We start from the raw sequence: 21893 nt of genomic DNA, 5'->3' as shown, positions 1-21893 counted from the left end.
GAAGCCACCCGAGCAGCTCCTCATCGAGTGGGTGTGACTATAGTGTATGACTTGGGACCATGGACCCATCCAGCCCCCCTTACTGCCCCGTCAAACGCGCTGCCCATCTTGTTTCCTCATTAATGCTCACGCGCGCACAAGTTTAGGGGAGAGCAGGGGCGAAAGTACCATTTTTCAGAAAAACATCATTTTAAAAGATAATGTTGTAGACAGAGATATATTTCTGCTGTGGTCAGTAACTCATAAGTGTGGTCTATCTATACCAGGTGGTATTTTGTAGAAATGTAGAAAGGCTTCAGTATAATTTCAATTTGAACATAAGTTGCACATTGTTACTTTTGACCCCATCGGTTGGGACGAAAGTAACACACAGGTGGGTTAAAAGTAACACAACAATATAAGCTAGATTTATTTTCTGTTACTCTTATTTTTATTAAGTATACCTGACTATGACTTTGTAAATATGTAACTGCAAACATAGTCTGTCTTTTATTTTTGTAAAAAAAATTATTAAATTACATATTTATATTTATATTTTTATTTTAAATTTAAGTTTCATCAAATGTCTCAAAACCCGACTGTACAAACTTTATTTTCTTATTTTTTTTTATTTCAGTGTATTTTTATAAAACATTTTTTCAACAGAATGAACAATATAATAATTAACTTACATTGGCATAATATAAATTCTAAACATAATGTAACAGTAGGCCTATTCATGTTTCCATCCAGTTGTTTTTATGCATAAATTCAAAAGGTGCATTAAAACATCTGGAAACACTGCAAATTCATAGCTGGAGGTGTAAAAGCTAAGGTATGGCTAAAACCTAAATATAACTAAGGTAAATGCGAGGTAGGAGCTGCCCAGATGTTCCTCTATGTCCAGAAACGCTCTCTCATAAACATCTGGATAAAACCAGACCACTGTTTGTCTTTCTGACCCTCACTCAGACATATTCTTTTGGTATAATATGACATAAACATTTTAATAAATGATGCAAGAGACAGAAATTCACAGAATAGCATGTACCGGAACAAAATAAATACTTATTGTCACTGTAGCGGGACAAAAGTAACAACTGTTACTTTTGTCCCGACAGGAACTCCTGGCATTTACACCTGATTTACTTTTATACTAAAAAACTTTGATAATGCAAACTTTAGGATGTGTTAAAGCACTAAATAACCTGTAGATTGATCATTACTGTGACACATGAAACAAAAAACAACAACACAACTAATTAAAAAAAATTACCGCTTCAATAATTTACTTTTTGTACTCGAAAACAGTTTTACCGACCTAACTGCGGGAAATGATGAGGAAATCACGTGATATTTCTCAGCTCCATCAAGGATTGAATGCTGAATATACCGTCATAGCTGGGAATGCAAATGCAGTAATAGGCTCTGAGAAAATCGCTTTGTTACTTTCGTCCCGCGTTACTTTCGCCCCGGTTCTCCCCTACCAAACTTTAGTTGTTTAATGTAGCTAATATAATAACTAATGAATAAATTCATTAAACGAATAGAAGTGATCAGATAAATAGACGAAGCATAGTATTTTTGTTAACCACCTAAAACGTCCCAATACGTCTCCACCCAAAGCGCCCCTTTTTTATTTAAGCAGATGAGATGATTTTTGACCTGTTTCATATTTTCACAAATAGCTAAACAAATGCATGCCTTTTTTTGCATAGTTACTGTACATTAAGTTTGATCCATCCCCTTTTAACTGATTATCCCCCTCATTTATGAGTATATAGACTTAATAAAATGTATGAATATAATTTTTGTAAATTATAATACAGAGTAGGCTAACCCAGGCCAAAACTTCTGCAGTCTGAAAAAGTAAACAAAACTGTATTTTATTTTGTTTATGAATAACTTTTTGACATCTCCATTATTTTTGTCAGCGCAGCGAAGTAGGTTTTTTTCAGTCTTGTAAAGTGATTTACTTTAACAATGCAACGGCTCCCCCCTCTGTTAACATCATGGAACATGCAGAACAAACTTTTACGTCACAGAAACAGCTGCAAGAGCAAAACTAAACATTCTCAAACTAAACGACAAGAGAGCAACAACATGATATTTACATAAAATCCTCGGTGAATAGTTTTTTCTGCATTATCTAAACCCACACTGTGACCTAAAAGTTTAACTAAACTAATTTGTACATTTATGTACATCTCGGAATTATAAAATTGTAATGTTTACGTCACGGAACGTTTATGCAACAGCATCCCTTTTATGGCAGCACATGCGTGTATACGTTGGTAAACAGAAACGTCGCTGGATTTGGCCCAATCCTTCAGCCCAGATTTGAATATAGGCGGGACCCCATAGGTTGCAAATAAAGTAGGCTACATGAGGACAGGGTGCAGGGGATCTTTGTATTTACTGTGTGTTCAGAAGTTTTGAACTGATGTCTCTTCGCAAAACTCTCCCTGCCTTTGGGCGCTCGACTCTTAACAGTAGTTTGATGATCGCCACTCGCCATCATCGGTGTGTGCAAGCGTTACATTCAACCAAAACAAACACAGAAGACGAGTACGCTGACAGCAGGAAGCATGTATCTTATAGTAACAAGATCTCCATTGACTTTGAACAGACTAAAGAAGCCTTCAAGAGCAAAGACACTCTTGAGCTGCTTAGAAGCTTGATGGTTTTCAAACTGTGCTCCTATGACATCCTGGTTGATAAGAATAAGGAGGTATGTAATGTATTTAATGCTTATATAGTTTATTCATACAATATTAACCAAAAAGGAGAGGCATCCTGTTGTAGTACTCTACTGTATATATGTAAGACTTCCATGTTCCTGTCTGGAATTACTCCTGTGGCATTGTCCCAGGTGATTGGCAGGAATGGCATATTGCCAAGGGGAAGTCATGTGGTTAGCGTGTAGTTACTAGAGCCAAGATTACTGGCAAGGACAGAATGTACCTCAGACATAAACATGTTTCTTAAACCTGGTCGTCACAACCCACAGCTCTGCATATTTTGCATGTCCTTCTCATTCAACACACTTGATTCGAATCACCAGCTCGTTAGAAGAGAGTTCCATGAATAAACTGGGTTCTGATTCACATGGTCTCTAGTCCCATATACTGTATACACAGCAAGCCACAATTAAATATGCATGGCATTGCATTGAATACCAAGTGGTGTTTAGGTGTAACAGTTGAATCATTCCTATATTAGAATGCATTGAGTGCTTACCTCTCCGCTCAAGATGACTTCAGATGCTACTGTAACATTTGCATGCCTTGACAACACTCTCGCTGTCTCATACAGATAATGGACCTCAGCAGAAAGTTGTTGGGACAGAAGATGTTTGAGCAGTTTATGAAGATGACGTTCTACGGTCAGTTTGTGGCAGGAGAGGACCATCAGTCCATCAGGCCTGTAGTGCGTAAGAACCAAGCGTATGGAGTCGGGGCTGTGCTGGATTATAGTGTAGAAGAGGATCTCTCACAGGAAGAGGCTGAGAGGAAAGAGATGGAGTAAGTGCTCCCTTGCAGTTCTGCTCCTTACATCCACAAACTACCATGTTTACTACTGCTTCAATCCATCATAGGTACCAAGGTGACTGGTAAGATATGTGTGCAATTTAACAAAATGCAAAGTCTGTCATCTAGATAGGAGAATGTTACTCTAGACATTCAGATTAACATTTTATTTTATGATAGATAGATTTCAAAGTATTTAAGTGTATATGTGTGTGTGTATATATATGTGTGTGTGTGTGTGTATTTAACAAAATACACTTTCTATCAATTGGTAAATTTTACCAGTCATTTACTTTTTCAATTTAACTAGTCTGGAGGCATTTATTTGCAGAATACATGAGCCAGACCTGACCAATTAAGAGCAAAATAAATAAATCAGTGATATAGATCACACCAAGTATAAGAACAGAATATAAATGAGCGCAATTATTTTGCTCCATAGAGCTATAGTGCTTAATTTGCCTAATTTAAAGCAGCTAATTAAGAACTTTTGCTCTCCTGATATCAACCTGCTGTTTTTTGGCAATTAGTTTAGTTGAATCCTTAAGTGTTTTGAAAACTTTCTCCCTTTCAGACCTTACTAGCTTAGCAGTATGAATCCAAAATCTTTCGGCCTGAATTAGTCTGCTTTGCATCACACTAACTACTTTTTTGTAGCGGGCCTAGAGGTTAATGGCCATGCTGTGATTTGTGCTCATGTGGAGAGCCTACAGAAATAGACTTGAGTAGTTATTTGATCTGCTGTCACAGATGTAAACAAAGAGCTGATATGCTATTGGTTGTTTTGGTCAAGGCCCATTGTTTCTGATTGGCTAATGTTGATGGTATCAACATGCTCACTGTTTAGGAAACTTGTTTTGTGGAACACATCTAGATAGAGCTGCTCTCTGTTTCCACAGCAGCAAATGTTTTATAGTATTTAATGCTGTGTTGTGATATAAGTGGGTTATTTTATTATTACTGGATATTTTGTTATTGGTCAAAACATGGAGATCATCCCAAATATATTTAGATTTTCAGGTTTCATATTATTATTATTATTATTCAATTGTTTAAAATTAATGTTAAATAAATACATTTGGATTTCATCCTGTTTTTGTTTTTATTTATCGCCAATTACAGTATGAATTTTACTGCGTTTTGTGCATTTCTTTTTTAATTGTTTGCTATTTAAGCTTTATTTAATTTGTATTTATTTATTTATTTTGCATAAAAACAATACACATTAGCCAGTAGTTAAATCTTAATAATTCATTTTAGTTTCAGTTTTAGCAAAAATATAAGTAGCAATAATTAACTACAACAATCTTGTTTGAAAACTCAGAGATTTTGACTTCTTGTGATGTGATCAACCACCCAATGTATATTCAACAGATTAAAAATATGCTCTCAAATGTAATTTGTTTCCTGCTTGTCAGCATTACTGAAACATTTACACACATTATTTAGCAAATAGTAGACTTTTTCATCTCATGTGTACTAATTGCAGTCTGGGCTAGTTAGAAATCCAGGTCTGTTCTTAATAATTCTGAAGGTACATTTTTGTGATTCGTCCTGACCTGGAACTGAACCTATGACCTTTCTATTATCAGCCCAGGTCCTCAAACATTAGCCTCACCTACATTTCAACAGCTGTGTCAACGTTATGACATTTTATAAAAAAAAAAAAAAATCTTCATTTGTTCTTGTCATTGACCTTTTGGAAATTACAGAGAGTCAGTGCTGTCCCAGAGGGTCTCCTGCTGGAAATATAAATGAAATGTATTGCCTGAGTACTGAGAGAGAGAGAGATGGAGATATAGATGATATGCCATTTAGATTATGAGGAAAAGCCAGTGATACAGAGTTCAGTCTCCTCCACATCCCTGCTCTCATTTCTAAACGCAGCTGTCAGAGGTCTGAGCTATTTTCTAGGCGTCCCTCCTCAGGTTAGTCTGTGGCTGTGAAGCGCAGTTCTCTCCGTCGCCTGAGGGGGGCGCTAGATGACCGCGATCGCTCGCCTCACAAACCAAATGAGCTGAAATTGAGCGTTTATTGGAAATGCTCTTTACAAGCACAGAGGACCCTGGCTGGTCACTGGCTAATAAAAGCTAATTTATGTTCGTGATGTGTGTTTTAGAGCCTCTGACCCTATCAATATTGCATTAACATCCACCCCACTGGATCCTGTAATGCTGTTATACAGAATAGAGTGCTCAGCTTGGCTTTTCTGCGTTATCAAGGGTGTGATAGACGGAGAATGCTGGAGGATGTGGCATTTGAGTAGGCTGCCATCTAATATGCAGGAACCCAGGCCGATCATTCCGTGAGTTCTGAGACACTGTTCCTGCCATGTACCATTTAGTATGAAAAGCTGTTATTGTTAAGTCTTGCTTTGGTGCAGACAGCCATCATTATAATAACAACCACCGGTCCTCTGTAATTAACTTGCATATATTGATTTTATGAATTGTCTGCTATATAACATTCAGCTGTCTGTCCAAGAAAATTCCACAAAGTCTCTGCTTGACTCAAAACTAGTGCTGTCAAACGAATCAACACTAGTGCTGTCAAACAGTTAATCACAATTAATCGCATCCAAAATAAGAGTTTGTTTACATAATATATGAGTGTTTACTGTACAGTCGTGGCCAAAAGTTTTGAGAATTACATAAATATTAGTTTTCAAAAGGTTTGCTGCTAAACTGCTTTTAGATCTTTGTTTCAGTTGTTTCTGTGATGTACTGAAATATAATTACAAGCACTTCATACGTTTCAAAGGCTCAGTGTTGGCCCTTCTTTTTCAGGACCTCTGCAATTCGACTGGGCATGCTCTCAATCAACTTCTGGGCCAAATCCTGACTAATAGCTACCCATTCTTTCATAATCACTTCTTGGAGTTTGTCAGAATTAGTGGGTTTTTGTTTGTCCACCCGCCTCTTGAGGATTTACCACAAGTTCTCAATGGGATTAAGATCTGGGGAGTTTCCAGGCCATGGACCCAAAATTTCAACATTCTGGTCTGTTGTTGGATTGTTGGAAGAAGTTACTGTTGGAGGGTGTTTTGGTACCATTCTTTATTCATGGCTGTGTTTTTGGGCAGAATTGTGAGTGAGCCCACTACCTTGGATGAGAAGCAACCCCACACATGAATGTTGTCAGGATGCTTTACTGTTGGCATGACACAGGACTGATGGTAGCGCTCACCTTTTCTTCTCCGGACAAGCCTTTTTCCAGATGCCCCAAACAATCGTAAAGGGGCTTCATCGGAGAATATGACTTTGCCCCAGTCCTCAGCAGTCCATTCACTATACTTTCTGCAGAAGATCAATCCGTCCCTGATGTTTTTTTTGGAGAGAAGTGGCTTCTTTGCTGTCCTTCTTGACACCAGGCCATCTTCCAAAAGTCTTGGCCTCACTGTGCGTGCAGATGCGCTCACACCTGCCTGCTGCCATTCCTGAGCAAGCTCTGCACTGGTGGCACTTCGATCCCGCAGCTGAATCCTCTTTAGGAGACTATCCTGGCGCTTGCTGGACTTTCTTGGACGCCCTGAAGCCTTTTTTTTTACAAGAATTGAACCTCTTTCCTTGAAGTTCTTGATGATCCTATAAATTGTTGATTTAGGTGCAATCTTAGTAGCCACAATATCCTTGCCTGTGAAGCCAGTTTTATGCAACGCAATGATGGCTGCACGCATTTCTTTGCAGGTCACCATGGTTAACAATGGAAGAACAATGATTTCAAGCATCACCCTTCTTTTAACATGTCAAGTCCGCCATTCTAACCCAATCAGCCTGAGCCTGACATAATGATCTCCAGCCTTGTGCTCGTCAACATTCTCACCTGAGTTAACAAGACGATTACTGAAATGATCTCAGCAGGTCCTTTAATGACAGCAATGAAATGCAGTGGAAAGGTTTTTTTGGGATTAAGTTAATTTTCATGGCAAAGAAGAACTATGCAATTCATCTGATCACTCTTCATAACATTCTGGAGTATATGCAAATTGCTATTATAAAAACTTAAGCAGCAACTTTTCCGATTTCCAATATTTATGTAATTCTCTAAACTTTTGGCCACGACTGTATGTATGTATGTATGTATATATATATATATATATATATATATATATATGTATATCTGTATATGTATATGTATATATATATATATATATATATATATATATATATATATATATATTCAACTCAAGTTTATTTGTATAGCGCTTTTTACAATACAAATCGTTACAAAGCAACTTTACAGAAAATTATGTTTCTACAATATTTAGTAATAGCTTATAAGTGGTGACTGTCAGTTTGTGCACGTATGACAGGATTTGTAGAAAAAATAATACAAGCCAGATGATGAACATTATTAATATTATTAATAATTAATAATTATTATATGATGCAGTCACACATGTAGCAATATTTGTTAGTTATGTTGTTGATTCAGGGTTAGCATCATCTGAGGTCCTCTGAGGGTCAGCATCATCTCTTCTCAGGTGTTCTGGATCCAGACTGGAGCTTGTGTAAATCCTAGTTACCACGGGATGTAAATCCCGTGGCAAAACATAGAAACAAATAGAGACATCATTAGCATAGCTGCTGTTCCAACAAAGTAAAATTAATTAGTTTAACCCAAGCTAAAGAAGAAGAATGCACATTTGATCAGATACAACTACACTCACAATTTAAGATACATTATTCAAATGCTTGGCAAAAGAGATGTGTTTTTAATCTAGATTTAAACAGAGAGAGTGTGTCTGAACCCCGAACATTATCAGGAAGGCTATTCCAGAGTTTGGGAGCCAAATGTGAAAAAGCTCTACCTCCTTTAGTGGACTTTGCTATCCTAGGAACTACCAAAAGTCCAGCGTTTTGTGACCTTAGGGAACGTGATGGATTGTAGCGTGGTATAAGGCTAGTAAGGTACGCAGGAGCTAAACCATTTAGGGCCTTATATGTAAGTAATGATAATTTGTAACTGATACGGAACTTAATAAGTAGCCAGTGCAGAGACTGTAAAATTGGGGTAATATGATCATATTTTCTTGACCTGGTAAGGACTCTAGCTGCTGCATTTTGGACTACCTGTAGCTTGTTTATTGAAGAAGCAGGACCAGGTCCAGTCTAAAGGTCATGAATGCATGAACTAGCTTTTGGCATCAAAAACAGACAACATGTTTCGTAGCTTGGCAATGTTTCTAAGATGGAAGAATGCAGTTTTTGTAACATGGGAAATATGATTTTCAAAAGACAAATTGCTGTCCAATATAACACCCAGATTTTTGACTGTAGAGGAAGTAACAGTACATCCGTCTAGTTGCAGATTGTAATCTACAAGATTCTGTGTAGTGTTTTTTGGTCCAATAATTAATATCTCTGTCTTATCCGAATTTAATTGGAGAAAATTATTGGTCATCCAATCTTTTACATTTTTAACACACTCTGTTAGCTTAGATAATTTAGAGGTCTCATCTGGTCTCGTTGAGATATATAGCTGAGTATCATCAGCATAACAGTGGAAGCTAATTCCTTATTTTCTAATAATATTACCAAAGGGCAACATGTATTTTTAAAATAGAAGGGGACCTAGGACGGATCCTTGTGGCACTCCATATTTTACTGATGGTAAATGAGATGATTCCCCATTTAAGTAAACAAAATGGTAGCGATCGGACAGGTATGATCTAAACCATCTTAGAGCCTGCCCTTGAATACCTGTATAGTTCTGTAATCGATCTATGAGTATGTCATGATCTATGGTGTCGAACGCAGCACTAAGATCAAGTAAAACTAGAAATGAGATTCAGCCTTGATCTGAAGCAAGAAGCAGGTCATTTGTAATTTTAACAAATGCAGTTTCTGTGCTATGGTGGGGCCTGAAACCTGACTGAAATTCTTCATACTGATCATTTTTGTGCAGGAAGGTGCTCAATTTAGCAGACACAACTTTTTCTAAAATTTTAGACATAAATTGAAGATTTGAAATAGGCCTATAATTTGCCAGTTCACTAGGATCTAGTTTTGGTTTCTTAATAAGAGGCTTAATAACTGCCGGCTTGAATGGTTTTGGGACGTGACCTAAAGATAACGACGAGTTAATAATATTGAGAAGCCGTTCTTCGGCTACAGGTAACAACTCTTTCAGTAATTTAGTGGGTACAGGATCTAATAAACATGTTGTTGGTTTAGATACAGTGATAAGTTTATTTAGCTCTTCCTGTCCTATATTTGTAAAGCACTGCAGTTTATCTTTGGGTGCGATGGATGAAACTGAAGTGTTAGATGCTGTAGAATCTACATTCGCTATTGTATTTCTAATGTTATCTATTTTATCAGTGAAGAAATTCATAAAGTCATTACTATTTAACGTTGGTGGAATATTTGAATCAGGTGGCGTCTGGTAATTTTGTTAATTTAGCCACTGTGCTAAATAAAAACCTTGGATTGTTTTGGTTATTTTCAATGAGTTTGTGGATATGCTCTTCCCTAGCAGTTTTTAGAGCCTGTCTATAGCTGGACATACTGTTTTTCCATGCAATTCTAAAAACTTCCAAGTTAGTTTTTTTCCATTTACGTTCAAGACTACGAGTTTCTTTCTTGAGAGAGTGAGTATTACTGTTATACCATGGCACAGTACGTTTTTCTCTAACCTTTTTCAATTTGATGGGGGCAACAGCTTCTAATGTATTAGAGAAAATAGTGCCCATGTTGTCAGTCATTTCGTCTAATTCATGTGTATTTTTGGGTACAAATAGCAGTTGAGATAGATCAGGCAGGTTATTTGCGAATCTGTCTTTGGTGGCTGGAACAATAGTTCTGCCCAGACGGTAACGCTGAGACATATAGTTAATATCAGTGATATGCAGCATGCACGATACAAGGAAATGGTCTGTAACATCATCACATTGAGGTACGATATCTATAGCAGTAAGATCAATTCCATGCGATATAAGTAAATCTAGTGTATGATTAAAACGATGAGTGGGCCTGGTGACATTTTGCTTGACTCCAAAAGAGTTTATTAGGTCAGTAAACGCAAGTCCTAATGCATTATTTGTATTATCAACGTGAATATTAAAATCTCCCATGATTAGCGCCTTATCAACTGTAACCAGAAGGTCTGAGAGGAAATCTGCAAATACTTTTAGGAATTCTGTATACGGTCCTGGTGGTCTATACACAGTAGCCAGAGCAAGAGATACATTAGATTTATTTTGCATGTCTGACAGTGTAACATTAAGCAGAAGTATTTCGAATGAGTTAAACCTGTATCCCGTTTTCTGTATATATATACCGTATATATTTCTATATATATACCGTAATTCCTCAAATAAAAGCCGGGCCTTTATTTACCTGAACTGCAGAAAGTAACAGGCTTTTATTTGAAGCAGGCTTTTATTAGAGGCAGGCCTTTATTTCTAATTCCATCGGTTTGATAAGTAATTGTTTTAAATAACCCGTTTTAAATTAAAAGCGATAGCGTTCCAGTGGACAGAGATCATAACATTAGCACAGAATCAGTTCAGAATCAATCACCAAAAGAATCAGTTCGGTTCAGACGCGTTCTGTGTCAGTCTGCTTCATGCTAATTCACGCATGCGCAGTATCATCAGCTCCTCGGTTCTTGAATCGGACGCGTCCGACAGAAACGATTCTCGGTTCAGTGTACTGGTGATCCGAAAACTGATGCAACCGGTTCTTTACTCGAGAACGAGAAACACTCCGGCAGTGGGCGTGTACGTTCGTTATCTGGCTCTGCTGCACAAATTCCCCCACCGACAGGGGCGGATCTAGAAAAATATTGATGGGGTGGCGAGAAGGGGGCAGGAATTTTTGAGGGGTGGCAACATATGGCAGACGTATATATACTGAATTTAGCCACAGTTATCACAGTTTGATGATAAATAGTATATGTGCACATTACAAAAGGGCACAGGCTATCATTTACAAACTTAAATCTCATGCAATCAATGTCTTGCATTTGAAACAGTTCATATAAGGAATAAGTGACCATACCCAATAAGCACCACCACACTCACAAATGCATACAGTACGCATCGACATAATGACGTAATTAAAAGCATTATATAAGGTTCAGTGTTATCAATATGTCAATTTATTATAAGAAACACAAGACTTTAATAGCAAATGACATTTACAGCTGGGGAGACTCAACTGATTTTCTACTGTTTAGTGTTAATCACCATCTAACTCAACCAGTCAAGAGCTACACTTAGCCTTAGATGTTATATGAATATGGTCCCTGAAGCATAGTTTTTTTTAGCTGACAATAATAATAAATAAATAAACATTATAGGCACAAATAAAAATGGACTTTTAGAAATTGTTTTTGAAAGATTTAGTGTTATTGTTCTGGCAAGTTTAAATTAAAACTCTATCTATGAAAACTTGTGTGATTTTCCTTTAAAATAACATTTTAGTATATATATATATATATATTTAAGTATATTTTACTGTGCAATTTCTTACATAATTTCTTTGAGTTAGACCAAACTTTTACTTTGGTGAGTTGTAGACAGAGTTTCTGTGTTTTTTTTTAATAAACTATTATTATTAGCTAATAGGCCTACTTAACGTATAGCATACTCTACTGTGCAATAGTACTATATTTCTGTTTGAATTTCTTCAAAGTTATACCAAAATTTTATTTTGACAGGTTGTTATAAAGACATTGCCGTTTCTGTCAGTCTGTGTATACGATACGAATGAATGACGATGGTTTTATCAAATGAAATGGTGGTATCCTCTCATAGCGCGCTTGCGTGCACATGTGTAGCCTACATCATGCGTCAATATAGTGAAGAGCTGAAAACACCACGCGTGCTTCAGTGTGTGTGTGGTAGAGCACACATTCCCAGAGATGTGTATAACAACGCCTTCAGGGCTTGGGTGCCCTAAGCAGGATTGTATTGTTGTGCACCCGTTCCTCAAATATGATGATGAAAAAAACACCTACTATAGGGGTGAAAAAAGAAATTTAATCAAATAAAAAACTAAATGAATAAATTGTATTATTTACAAATTACAATTGTAGCTCTCGACATTTACCTATGGCTATAAATTTATTATGACTGATTTATTTTATAGTCTCAAGCATAAAGAAATCATACAAAAGGAAACTAAGCTGTTTTACTATGATAAAACCATGGTTATCATAGGGTTGTGATATGCACCTTTTTGTGTTGAAGAAATTATAAAGGCTGTGTCATCTATAGCAACAAGGTGGCCAAAAATGAAAGATTAAGTGAATATTTGAATTAAATGTTTGGTCAGTAGCCTAAACAAGGATTTGATTCTCCTGTAAGTGTAACAGCAGCAGTTACATGGCATTTGGCTCCCTTTGCAGGCATTTGTAATAACATGTACATAAATTGATTATTTTGTATTTGCCTACCTTATGTATTTTAACAGTGTTATTATTAACCAATAATTATTGCCTCATTGTTGTTTATATAATGCATTTTAAGTCATTTTAAAAGCTATTGATGGCTTAGGCCTGTTTTTATAGCAACAACAACATCAAAAAAAGTATTAAGGATGATTTGTGGTGTTATTGTTAAAACCATGGGTAATTTTTGTAAGGGAACCTGAAAAAAAAAACTTCACAGGAATGTGCCTGAAAGTGATAAACGGACCTTGTTTTTACCTAAATGATTTATAATTTATTTTAATATATATTAAAAATGTATAAAATTTGCATTGTAGCTGACACCTAAATGAACACATTACAATTGTTTTAGGACTGCAAGTCTTTCTCAAATGCTATTGAGCTTCAAATTTGCGTTTGAGCCCATGTGAAAAAGTAGCATAATTTACATATGATTTACAGTTTATTTTAATAAATATCAAACATTCAATTCAATTGTGCATTATAGCTGACACCTAAATTAACAATTACAGTTGTTTTTATGACTGTAAGTCATTCTCCTCAAATATACCAATGTATACCAATATCGCATGTAACTTTAGAGACGATCCCTAAATTTGAAACTCGAACGTCCAACGTCAAGCCAACTTTATGCCTGTTTTTTTTTTTTTTTTTACTTTAGTTTTCTTTTCTCTGTGCCGGTTTGCTGATGTCCTTTACCCGGGCATAGATGTTCATCCATCAATTATGAACATTCAGCCGAAAACATGAGGTGCGAGCGGTCGCCAGCGCGGATGGGAGAATGGCAGAAGGTTTTTTTTTTTTTTTTTGAGCAACTGGGATGGTGCCCATAGACAGTAGATGGTGCCCCCCCCCCCTGGGAGTAGGTGCCCTACGCAGACTGTACTCTGCGTGTAGGGAGCGACGGTACTGAACACCTTTAATATTCACAGATTACTAGTCCATATCGAGATTTGATTAAATGTACAGCTCTACTTTTGATTTATTCATTAATAATGGCCGAATTCCGTTACGTTCTGCTTTGTACAGCAAGTTTCATTTGTGACTGAATTCGGCGATTCAATCCGCTTTTGCAAACACAGACGGGGTGAATTTATGAATGAAAGTGTGAAAGTTCTGACACAAAACAAAGTTGTTACTTATCCTCACGCTTTTTAAAAGTGGGTAATGTATCACGTAGTAGACTACACCACTGTAACGTTAGTTATGTATCATCTCAAAGTCTGTGCTTTCATTAAAGCTTCATTTATTGATAGATAGATAATAAATTTTTACCTCTTTCCTCCTGTGTCTCATGGTTCCCTCGCTTCGCACACACTGAGAAAGTTTTCCAAACAAATCAGTCTCTTGCATACTGTCTATAGTCTCTTGCTGCTCTGTCGTCCTCTAGTGCTGCTGCATTCACTGCAGTCGGACATTGGAGATTCGCGCTCGTAAATTTTCAAATTGGCCATAACTTTTAATTCGTTGCTGCCAACTGGGGTGGCAGCAGGGGGTAGATCCGCCCCTGCCCCCCGGCCTTTATTTAAAACCGGCCTTTATTTGTCCGTGTTGACCACGACCCCGGCCACTATAAGAGGCTCGGCGTTTATTTGACTACCGGTTTTATATATATATACATACACATACACACACACACACACACACACACACACACACACACACACACACACACACACACAGACACACACACACACTAGGGCTGGTGAGGGATACAATTTTTAAATCTAATTAATTACATGATGTGGTGATTAATCTAATTAATTGCTCATCAAATTTGGAGAAATTACTCTGAAAAGATAATTTAAAGTCATTGTTGTGCAAAGCATCAAACAGAGATTAGTAGAGATAAGTAGGTTCAGAAAGAAAAAAATTGTTTCATAAAATGTATTACATATGCTCTTTTGGGCCATGTGAGTAAATGATGACAGAATTGTCATTTTTGGTTGGGTGAACTATAACTTTGATTTATTTTCTCAATTGTATTGTTATTACTATGAAAATATTAAATTATTTATTTAATGAAATGATACTCTAAATAATAAACTAAACCAGTAGGTTTTGGTAAATCTCTTAATGATTAAATCATCGAGTCATTTATTCATTTGTTTTATTTGTTCAAATGGGTGATTCATTCAGGAGTGAAGTAAATGTTTCTTTATGAGTGGTTCATTGAATCATTAGGCTTGTTCGTCTTGAATCGGGTAATCACCATCAGACCGATCAGTGTGTCATTAAAGTACCGTGAGAGCTTTAGAGAGCAGATGACTCCTTGTGCTTTAGAATCACTCTCGCGGTACTATGATGTCATACACTGATCGGTCTGTGCAGTGCCACTTCAAAGCCAACGCGACTATGGCCAAAGGTTCAACGCTCCAAATGGTTCACCAAATTCGTTCAAAACGTGGATTAAGAAATTAAATGCTGCTGTGGGTTTCTTGGAGATGAACATTTCAGATTTTCTCATTATATTAACTTCTTAATGAACTGTTGTATAAGATGAGTATCACCTTTGCACTCGTGTGATATTGCACTTAGCCTACAGCTCGTGTGATATTTCTTAACTATGTGATGTAAGTATGAGACAAAATTTCAAACTGGTATTTTGCCCCATATCTTGAATTTTAGGGATATTCTCTAGGCTCCATCAAGTTGTTGCTCTGCCTCATATTAGTCATCAATGGACTGTATGAAATTGCAGATGATCCACATAGGTCTGGGGCGGGGCAAGTGCGTTTAATGCGTCAAGAATTTAAACGTGTCATTTTCTCCATAATTAATGTGTTAAATTACCAGCCCTAATATATACAAATACATGCATGTCAGTATATTAAAGAAAAATGTTTATATAATTAATAAACACAGTACACATAAATATATTATGTAAACAAAAATGTTTATTTTGGGTGTGATTAATTGTGATTAATCATGTGACAACACTACTATCTATCTATCTATCTATCTATCTATCTATCTATATATATATATAGGGGAAAAATAGTCTTTTATTCAACTGAATAACACAAAATGCAAAAAATGTACGTGTATTTTGAAATCAATTTGTACTTTATGAAGTTAAACTTCTATTTAAATGAATTATGCACAGTAATAAAATGTAAACTAGAGCTGCAAGAGTCTGGATAAATTGAGAATCATGTTTTTTATATAGGCCTATAAATTGGAGAATATGATTCTCTCACGATTCTAAAGAAAGAAAAAAGATTAGAAAACTAAACAAAAGAACATAATTTACTAGAGGTTCTGACAAAATGTTCATTGCTTAAGTCTTTTTTGAGCAATATATATTAAAAAAAGAATTGAATGAAGGAGTCAGTGTCTCAAATTCATAAAGACCTGTTTCTCAGTTAGGATCTTTTAAATGAACAATTCAATGACAAATACTTTTTTAAACGGGCAGTTGTCGCCACCTCGTGGCGGAAGAGGATATTGCGTTACAATACATACACATGTTAAGATATTTTCGTTTTGATCGCTACTGTAGAGAGAATAAGTGTTTATACCCATACTATAAACTTGTATCCCAGTACTTCTGTTATCTAAATGTCTGTAACACAGAAATAATTATGTGTGGTTGAAAAGATGGTTTGTGTTGCCTTTTCTGGATCACTTGCAGAATTAATGGTCTTTAATGTTAATAATAAGAAATATTACACCAGAATTTCCCTACCAAACAATGAAAAGGGGTTTAAATGCAAAAATTGTCTAAATATTATATATATTTTTTCTTTATGCATTATCTATTTTTTTTCTGTAACTTTGTGGTAAAATTGAAAGTTTTTAATTGAAAATATATCTCTTTTCTTTTGCATTTATATTCAGTTGCTATATGTAGATAAATAGAGAGATTTTCGGAGTAAGATCTATCATTTTCATATGTTGCTCGATAACGGTTTCGTTTAGCTGCAGGCTGAGGCATTAACTGAGCACTTTAAGTCTGCAAGGGCTCGAGTCCGTCGCTAATGTCCCCATCAATATCTCAACATTCCTTCCTGTTGGAACATTACAGACGTCAAAACATTGTCTCCACTGAGCCGCCCCATGCAGCGTATTCACGGCTCTGGGGGTGGATGGGGAAGATCGGAGGCGTTGGTGTGAGTGCCATTCGAAAGATATGGTGATCACAGGAGCTCAATCTAAACAAATCACTCCCCGTGTGTCTGTGTAACCTTTAAGTTGGTTTGAATTCTTGGCCTGAGCATCAGTGTTGCACAGCAGAGAGTTTAAATGCATGCGGATATAAGCAGAGACATCAGGCGAGAGTCACTGTGTGACTCTTAAGTGCTGACCCTGAAATATAGAATGGAAACAAATAACAGAAGTGCACCACAGTAAAGTGACTTCATAGCAGCCTCTACAGTTATTATTGATTCCTCTGAACAGAAACCGCTGTTTCGTCATTTTGTTGGCTAAAGGTCTCTAAAAAAGACCTAAAGAACAAGTAGTTGGTTTCATTAGTCCCCAGTTTTATTAAAAATGTCAATGTCTCTCTCTTTATTGATAGATCTTGCATGTCTACATCAGAGAATGCAAGCCCTGGTGAGTATGTGCATCATTGTAACAGTTCATTTATTTTGTAATATTGAAGTAAAAGGTCATACTTTCCCCTTTGGACATTGTTTTCAGGAGCTGACCACGGGGAGAAGTTCACAGCCCATCGGAAGTTTGGCGATCATCGTGAAGGCGTGACAAGCGCTCATACTTATTTCTATGCCGATGAGGCGAAATGCGACCAACACATGGAGACTTTTCTGAAATGCATCAAAGCCTCGGGTAACAGACCATCTATTAAAGCCGATTAGTAATTAGCTTTGGAATTGGAGTCAGTTTACAAGCAAAACAAAAGCCAGGAGCTACAAATGCAATGACCAAAACATAGAAAGTAACTAGGGCACTTTCCACAAATAAGATACAAAGCAGGGCTTAAAACTTAAAGTAAATTTTATTAATTTGACCTTCGTATAATGTTAAATATTATATGATCTGTTTATTTTTTATTTCATCTTACATGAGTTTACTTGGATGTCTGTCTGAATTGTTTAAAATAGTGTTTCTTAACCATTTTGACTCCAAGGCCAATTTTTTAAATAAACACTTCTACTCTTAAGTCTTGCAATAAGTTGATTTTTCTGTATCATTGTGTTCTGGCTTCAATCAAACCTTTAAAGCTCCTTTGAAAAAAAATATGGAACACCAAAATGCACTCTATTTGTGGAAAATGGTGCAAAGTTTTATCCTGTTATTCCATTAATCCTCGTTGTGTGCTATGCAGATTATTTCTATGTATTTTTAGTGTATGTGTAAGAGTGCCAACAAAGCATGGAAGCTGACCAACTTTTGAAAGCATTTATATTTGTGAATGTGCATGCAGCTCAAGTTTTCCATTATGCCAGCACTATTGGAGAAACACCCATTGTAATGCACCAGCAACATTAAGTATAACTGCATAGAATTCATTCAGCGTTCCTGGAAAATTGCTTTCACTTCCATTGCTGCAGTTACAGTACCTCTAAAATAACTCTAAAAGAAAATCACCTGCCTGCTCAGGTGGAAGTTCTGAAGACGGTTTCTCAGCTATTAAGATGACTGCCTTGGGGCGACCACAATTCCTGGTAAGACTGCGGTTCAGGCAGGGTTCATTCATCAGAAAACACGGGTTAAAATCTGTCACCTTGGTGAACTAAACAGGCTCCTCATCCTTCCCTCTGGCGCCTGTAGCTCCAGTTCTCTGAGGTGCTGGTGAAATGGAGACGCTTTTTCAGTTTCCTGGCTGCCAAGCAGGGGAAAGATGGCGTGGAGGTGCTGGAGCAGAAACTGGATCTAGAGCAATTGCAGGTACGAATTGAGTTCAAACTTTGGCCAAAAGCACAAATCAACCAACACTAAAGCATGTTTAATACTGAAATAGACTGTAAGGGGGCTGTAACAAATCTTAACTACAGCAAGCAACAGGACTCTATACTGCTTGACTGTACAATATGAGCTGCATTCATTTTAATGGCAAAATGTAATTACCCTGACTACAAATGACTAAAGGGTTACTCCACTCCAAAATGAAAATTTTGTCATTAATCACCCCCATGTCATTCCAAACCCGTAAAAGCTCAGTTTCTTCTTCAGAACACAATTTAAGATATTTCTGATGAAAACCTGGAGGCTTGAGACTGTCCCATAGACTACCAAGTAAATAACAGTGTCAAAGTCTATAAAAGGTATGAAAGTCGTCGTCAGAATTCTCCATCTGCCATCAGATGTGCAATCTGGGTTATTTGAAGCGATGAGAATACTTTTTGTAAGCTAAGAAAACAAAAATAACGACTTTATTCAATAATTACTTTGTCAACAGTCTCCTCTTTCTACGTGTATTTAGCTTTGATTTAAAATAAAACAGCGCATCCTTGTGGCGCGGAGGACACCAGAAGTGCATATGCAGTACGGTAATATGAAGTGAAACAGAGGAGACCGTTGACAAAGGAATTATTGAATAGTCTTTATTTTTGTTTTCTTCGCCTATAAAAAGTGTTCCCGTCGCTTCATATAACCCATATTGCACATCTGATGGCAGATGGAGTATTCTGACAACGACTTTCATACCTTTTCTGGACTTTCACACTGTTATTTACTTGGCAGTCTATGCGACAGTCTCAAGCCTCCAGGTTTTTATCCAAAATATCTTAAATTGTGTTCTGAAGATGAACAGAGCTTTTATGGGTTTGGCACAAGATGGCGGTAAGTGATTAATGTCAAAATTTCCATTTTAGGGTGGAGTAACCCTTTAAGTAGACTTTTAGCAGACAATTACATAGAACATTTATACGTGATTATTTTCATTAGATGAACCCATGTAGGTTTTGCTTAAAGAAATAGTTCACCCAAAAATGAAAATCTGCAGAAAATTTACTCATCCTCAGGCTGTCCAAGATGTAGATGGGTTTGTTTCTTCATCGGAAAAGATTTGGAGAAATTTTGCATTACATTGCTTGCTCACCAGTGGATCCTTTGCAGTGAATAGGTGCCATCAGAATGAGAGTCCAAAAGCTGATAATACATCACAATAATCCAAGTAATCCACACCACTCCAGTCCACCAATTAATGTCTTGTAAGGCAAAAAGCTTGTTTATAATAAACATATCCATTATCCATTATTTCAATTTCAAGCCATTGGTTCCAAGTCCTCTATCTATATTATTACTTTCTCCTGGGAAAAAAGTTGTGTTGTCTGAATCAAGAAATAAATATGCACAGATCAAATAGAAATCAACTAATTGTATTTTTTGGGTGAACAATAGTGATAGTACATGAATTGACCCTGAGAATGTATCACTTTGTGCTTCTTGGAACACAAAAACCCAATGGGTTAATTTTGGGTGAACTCTGCCTTTAATTATGCAGTCTTTTTTGGAGTGTTTGGTCTGCTGAATGGAAATGTGTGTGTTTTCCTTGCAGACATGTCTAGCTAGACTGGGAGCTCAAGGCAACATTCAGAGCTGCTTCTCTGATGGACAACTGCACTCATCAGGGTGAGAAACACCAGTTTCCCGTAGCTGTTCTGACACTCAGACTTGTAAATCTGTCCAATCAATGGCAGACAATTAAGTTATCTTATAAACTAAGGAGAGCTACTCAAGGACTATTCAACGGGTGCTCCATTACTCTGCTTGACCCCCTCGAGTCAACTAAACCCCTGAGTAACTAAACTCATAAAAGTGCACTCAGAATCGACCAGTTCCGTAATGATGCATGCAAATCCTTTGATGTTTAAGAACCATAATTTCTAACAAGCTGCTGAAACGTGAATGCTGTATTTTATTTGTTCCCCAAAGCATGGTGGACATGCTGGACTGGAACCATCTGATTGACGAAAGAACGAAGATATCTGATCTACTGGTTGTCCCGAACCTGCAGGTAGGCAGACAGCAAGCAATGGATACCTTAACCACAGCATAAATTAAGAGGGTTATCGATTTCCCATGGTCTAGTTGGTTCTATAAACACTGCAAATGCCCCTTCGCAGTTTTGAGTTTTTCCCAGGTCACTTGATTATGAAGATATGTCTGGAATTTTGCCTGCAAGAGAAGCAAGAGGCCTACATCAAAAGTACAGAAAATTTTCATTTTTTTTTTGGATAACTTAAAGGTGTGACTTCAAGGGATAGTTTACCCAAAAATGAAAATTCTGTAATTAAAAACTCAACATCATGTCGTTCCAAACCTGAAAGGGCTTCGTTCATCTTCAGAACACAAATTAAGATATTTTTGATGAAATTCGAGAGCTCTTTGACCCTCCATAGACAGCAAAGACCCTTACACGATCAAGGCTCAGAAACGTAGCAAGGATATTGTTACAATAATCCATATGACATCAGTGGTTCAAAGGTAATTTTACGAATACTTTTAATGCGCAAAGAAAACAAAAATAATGACTTTATTCAACAGTTCGTCTCCTCCGCGTCACCCTATAGCGCCATTTTGGAGAGTATCACATACGTAAACAAGGTATGTACGCAGATAGATTATTTATGGTTTGATCTGAACGTAAACAACATATCAGAAAACTGAAAATATAAAAGTCAAATACAATTCAAAACATGAATAAACACTATTACAAGTAATACTGAAATAACACTTGTTTATATCACTAATTGTTACAAAACAAAAGCTCAGTACCAACCCTAAGTCTGATCAATAAAAATTAACATGCAGCTATAAAATATATTGTTTCCAATCAGGTTTCTAAAACACCTCTTTCTTCTGTTGTTCGGTCAGACAGGTAGTTTTTCTTCAAACTCATGCATTTGCTGGAGAAAGTCAACCTATGAATGCCTTTCTTATTGCATAATATAGTGGAATAGGAGACTGTAATGTTATACAAAACTGTACCATCTACCTGAAAGATCTTTGTCCAATAATCCAAAAACATAATAATAAATAAGTAAAACTGTACTTAAAAGAAAATTAACATTAGTAAGA

At 36.6% G+C, this 21893-nt stretch overlaps 1 protein-coding gene across 1 annotated transcript in view; it reads left to right on the top strand.

The window, feature by feature from the left end:
• Positions 1-2318: 2318 nt before the first annotated feature.
• The window catches only part of LOC132140676 (proline dehydrogenase 1, mitochondrial-like), a 30766-nt gene continuing 11191 nt past the window's right edge, over positions 2319-21893 (top strand). Inside the window, exons 1-8 of the mRNA XM_059549554.1 lie at positions 2319-2710; positions 3295-3503; positions 17428-17462; positions 17550-17696; positions 18471-18535; positions 18642-18758; positions 20371-20444; positions 20748-20829. Coding sequence (XP_059405537.1) covers positions 2423-2710; positions 3295-3503; positions 17428-17462; positions 17550-17696; positions 18471-18535; positions 18642-18758; positions 20371-20444; positions 20748-20829 — 1017 coding nt within the window. The 5' untranslated portion in view covers positions 2319-2422. The remainder of the gene's footprint in view (positions 2711-3294; positions 3504-17427; positions 17463-17549; positions 17697-18470; positions 18536-18641; positions 18759-20370; positions 20445-20747; positions 20830-21893) is intronic.

Source organism: Carassius carassius, chromosome 5, assembly GCF_963082965.1.
Source record: "Carassius carassius chromosome 5, fCarCar2.1, whole genome shotgun sequence".
NCBI classification, from domain to species: Eukaryota; Metazoa; Chordata; class Actinopteri; order Cypriniformes; family Cyprinidae; genus Carassius; species Carassius carassius.
Note: the sequence above shows the minus strand (reverse complement) of the source record. Positions and strands in the feature narration are given on the sequence as shown.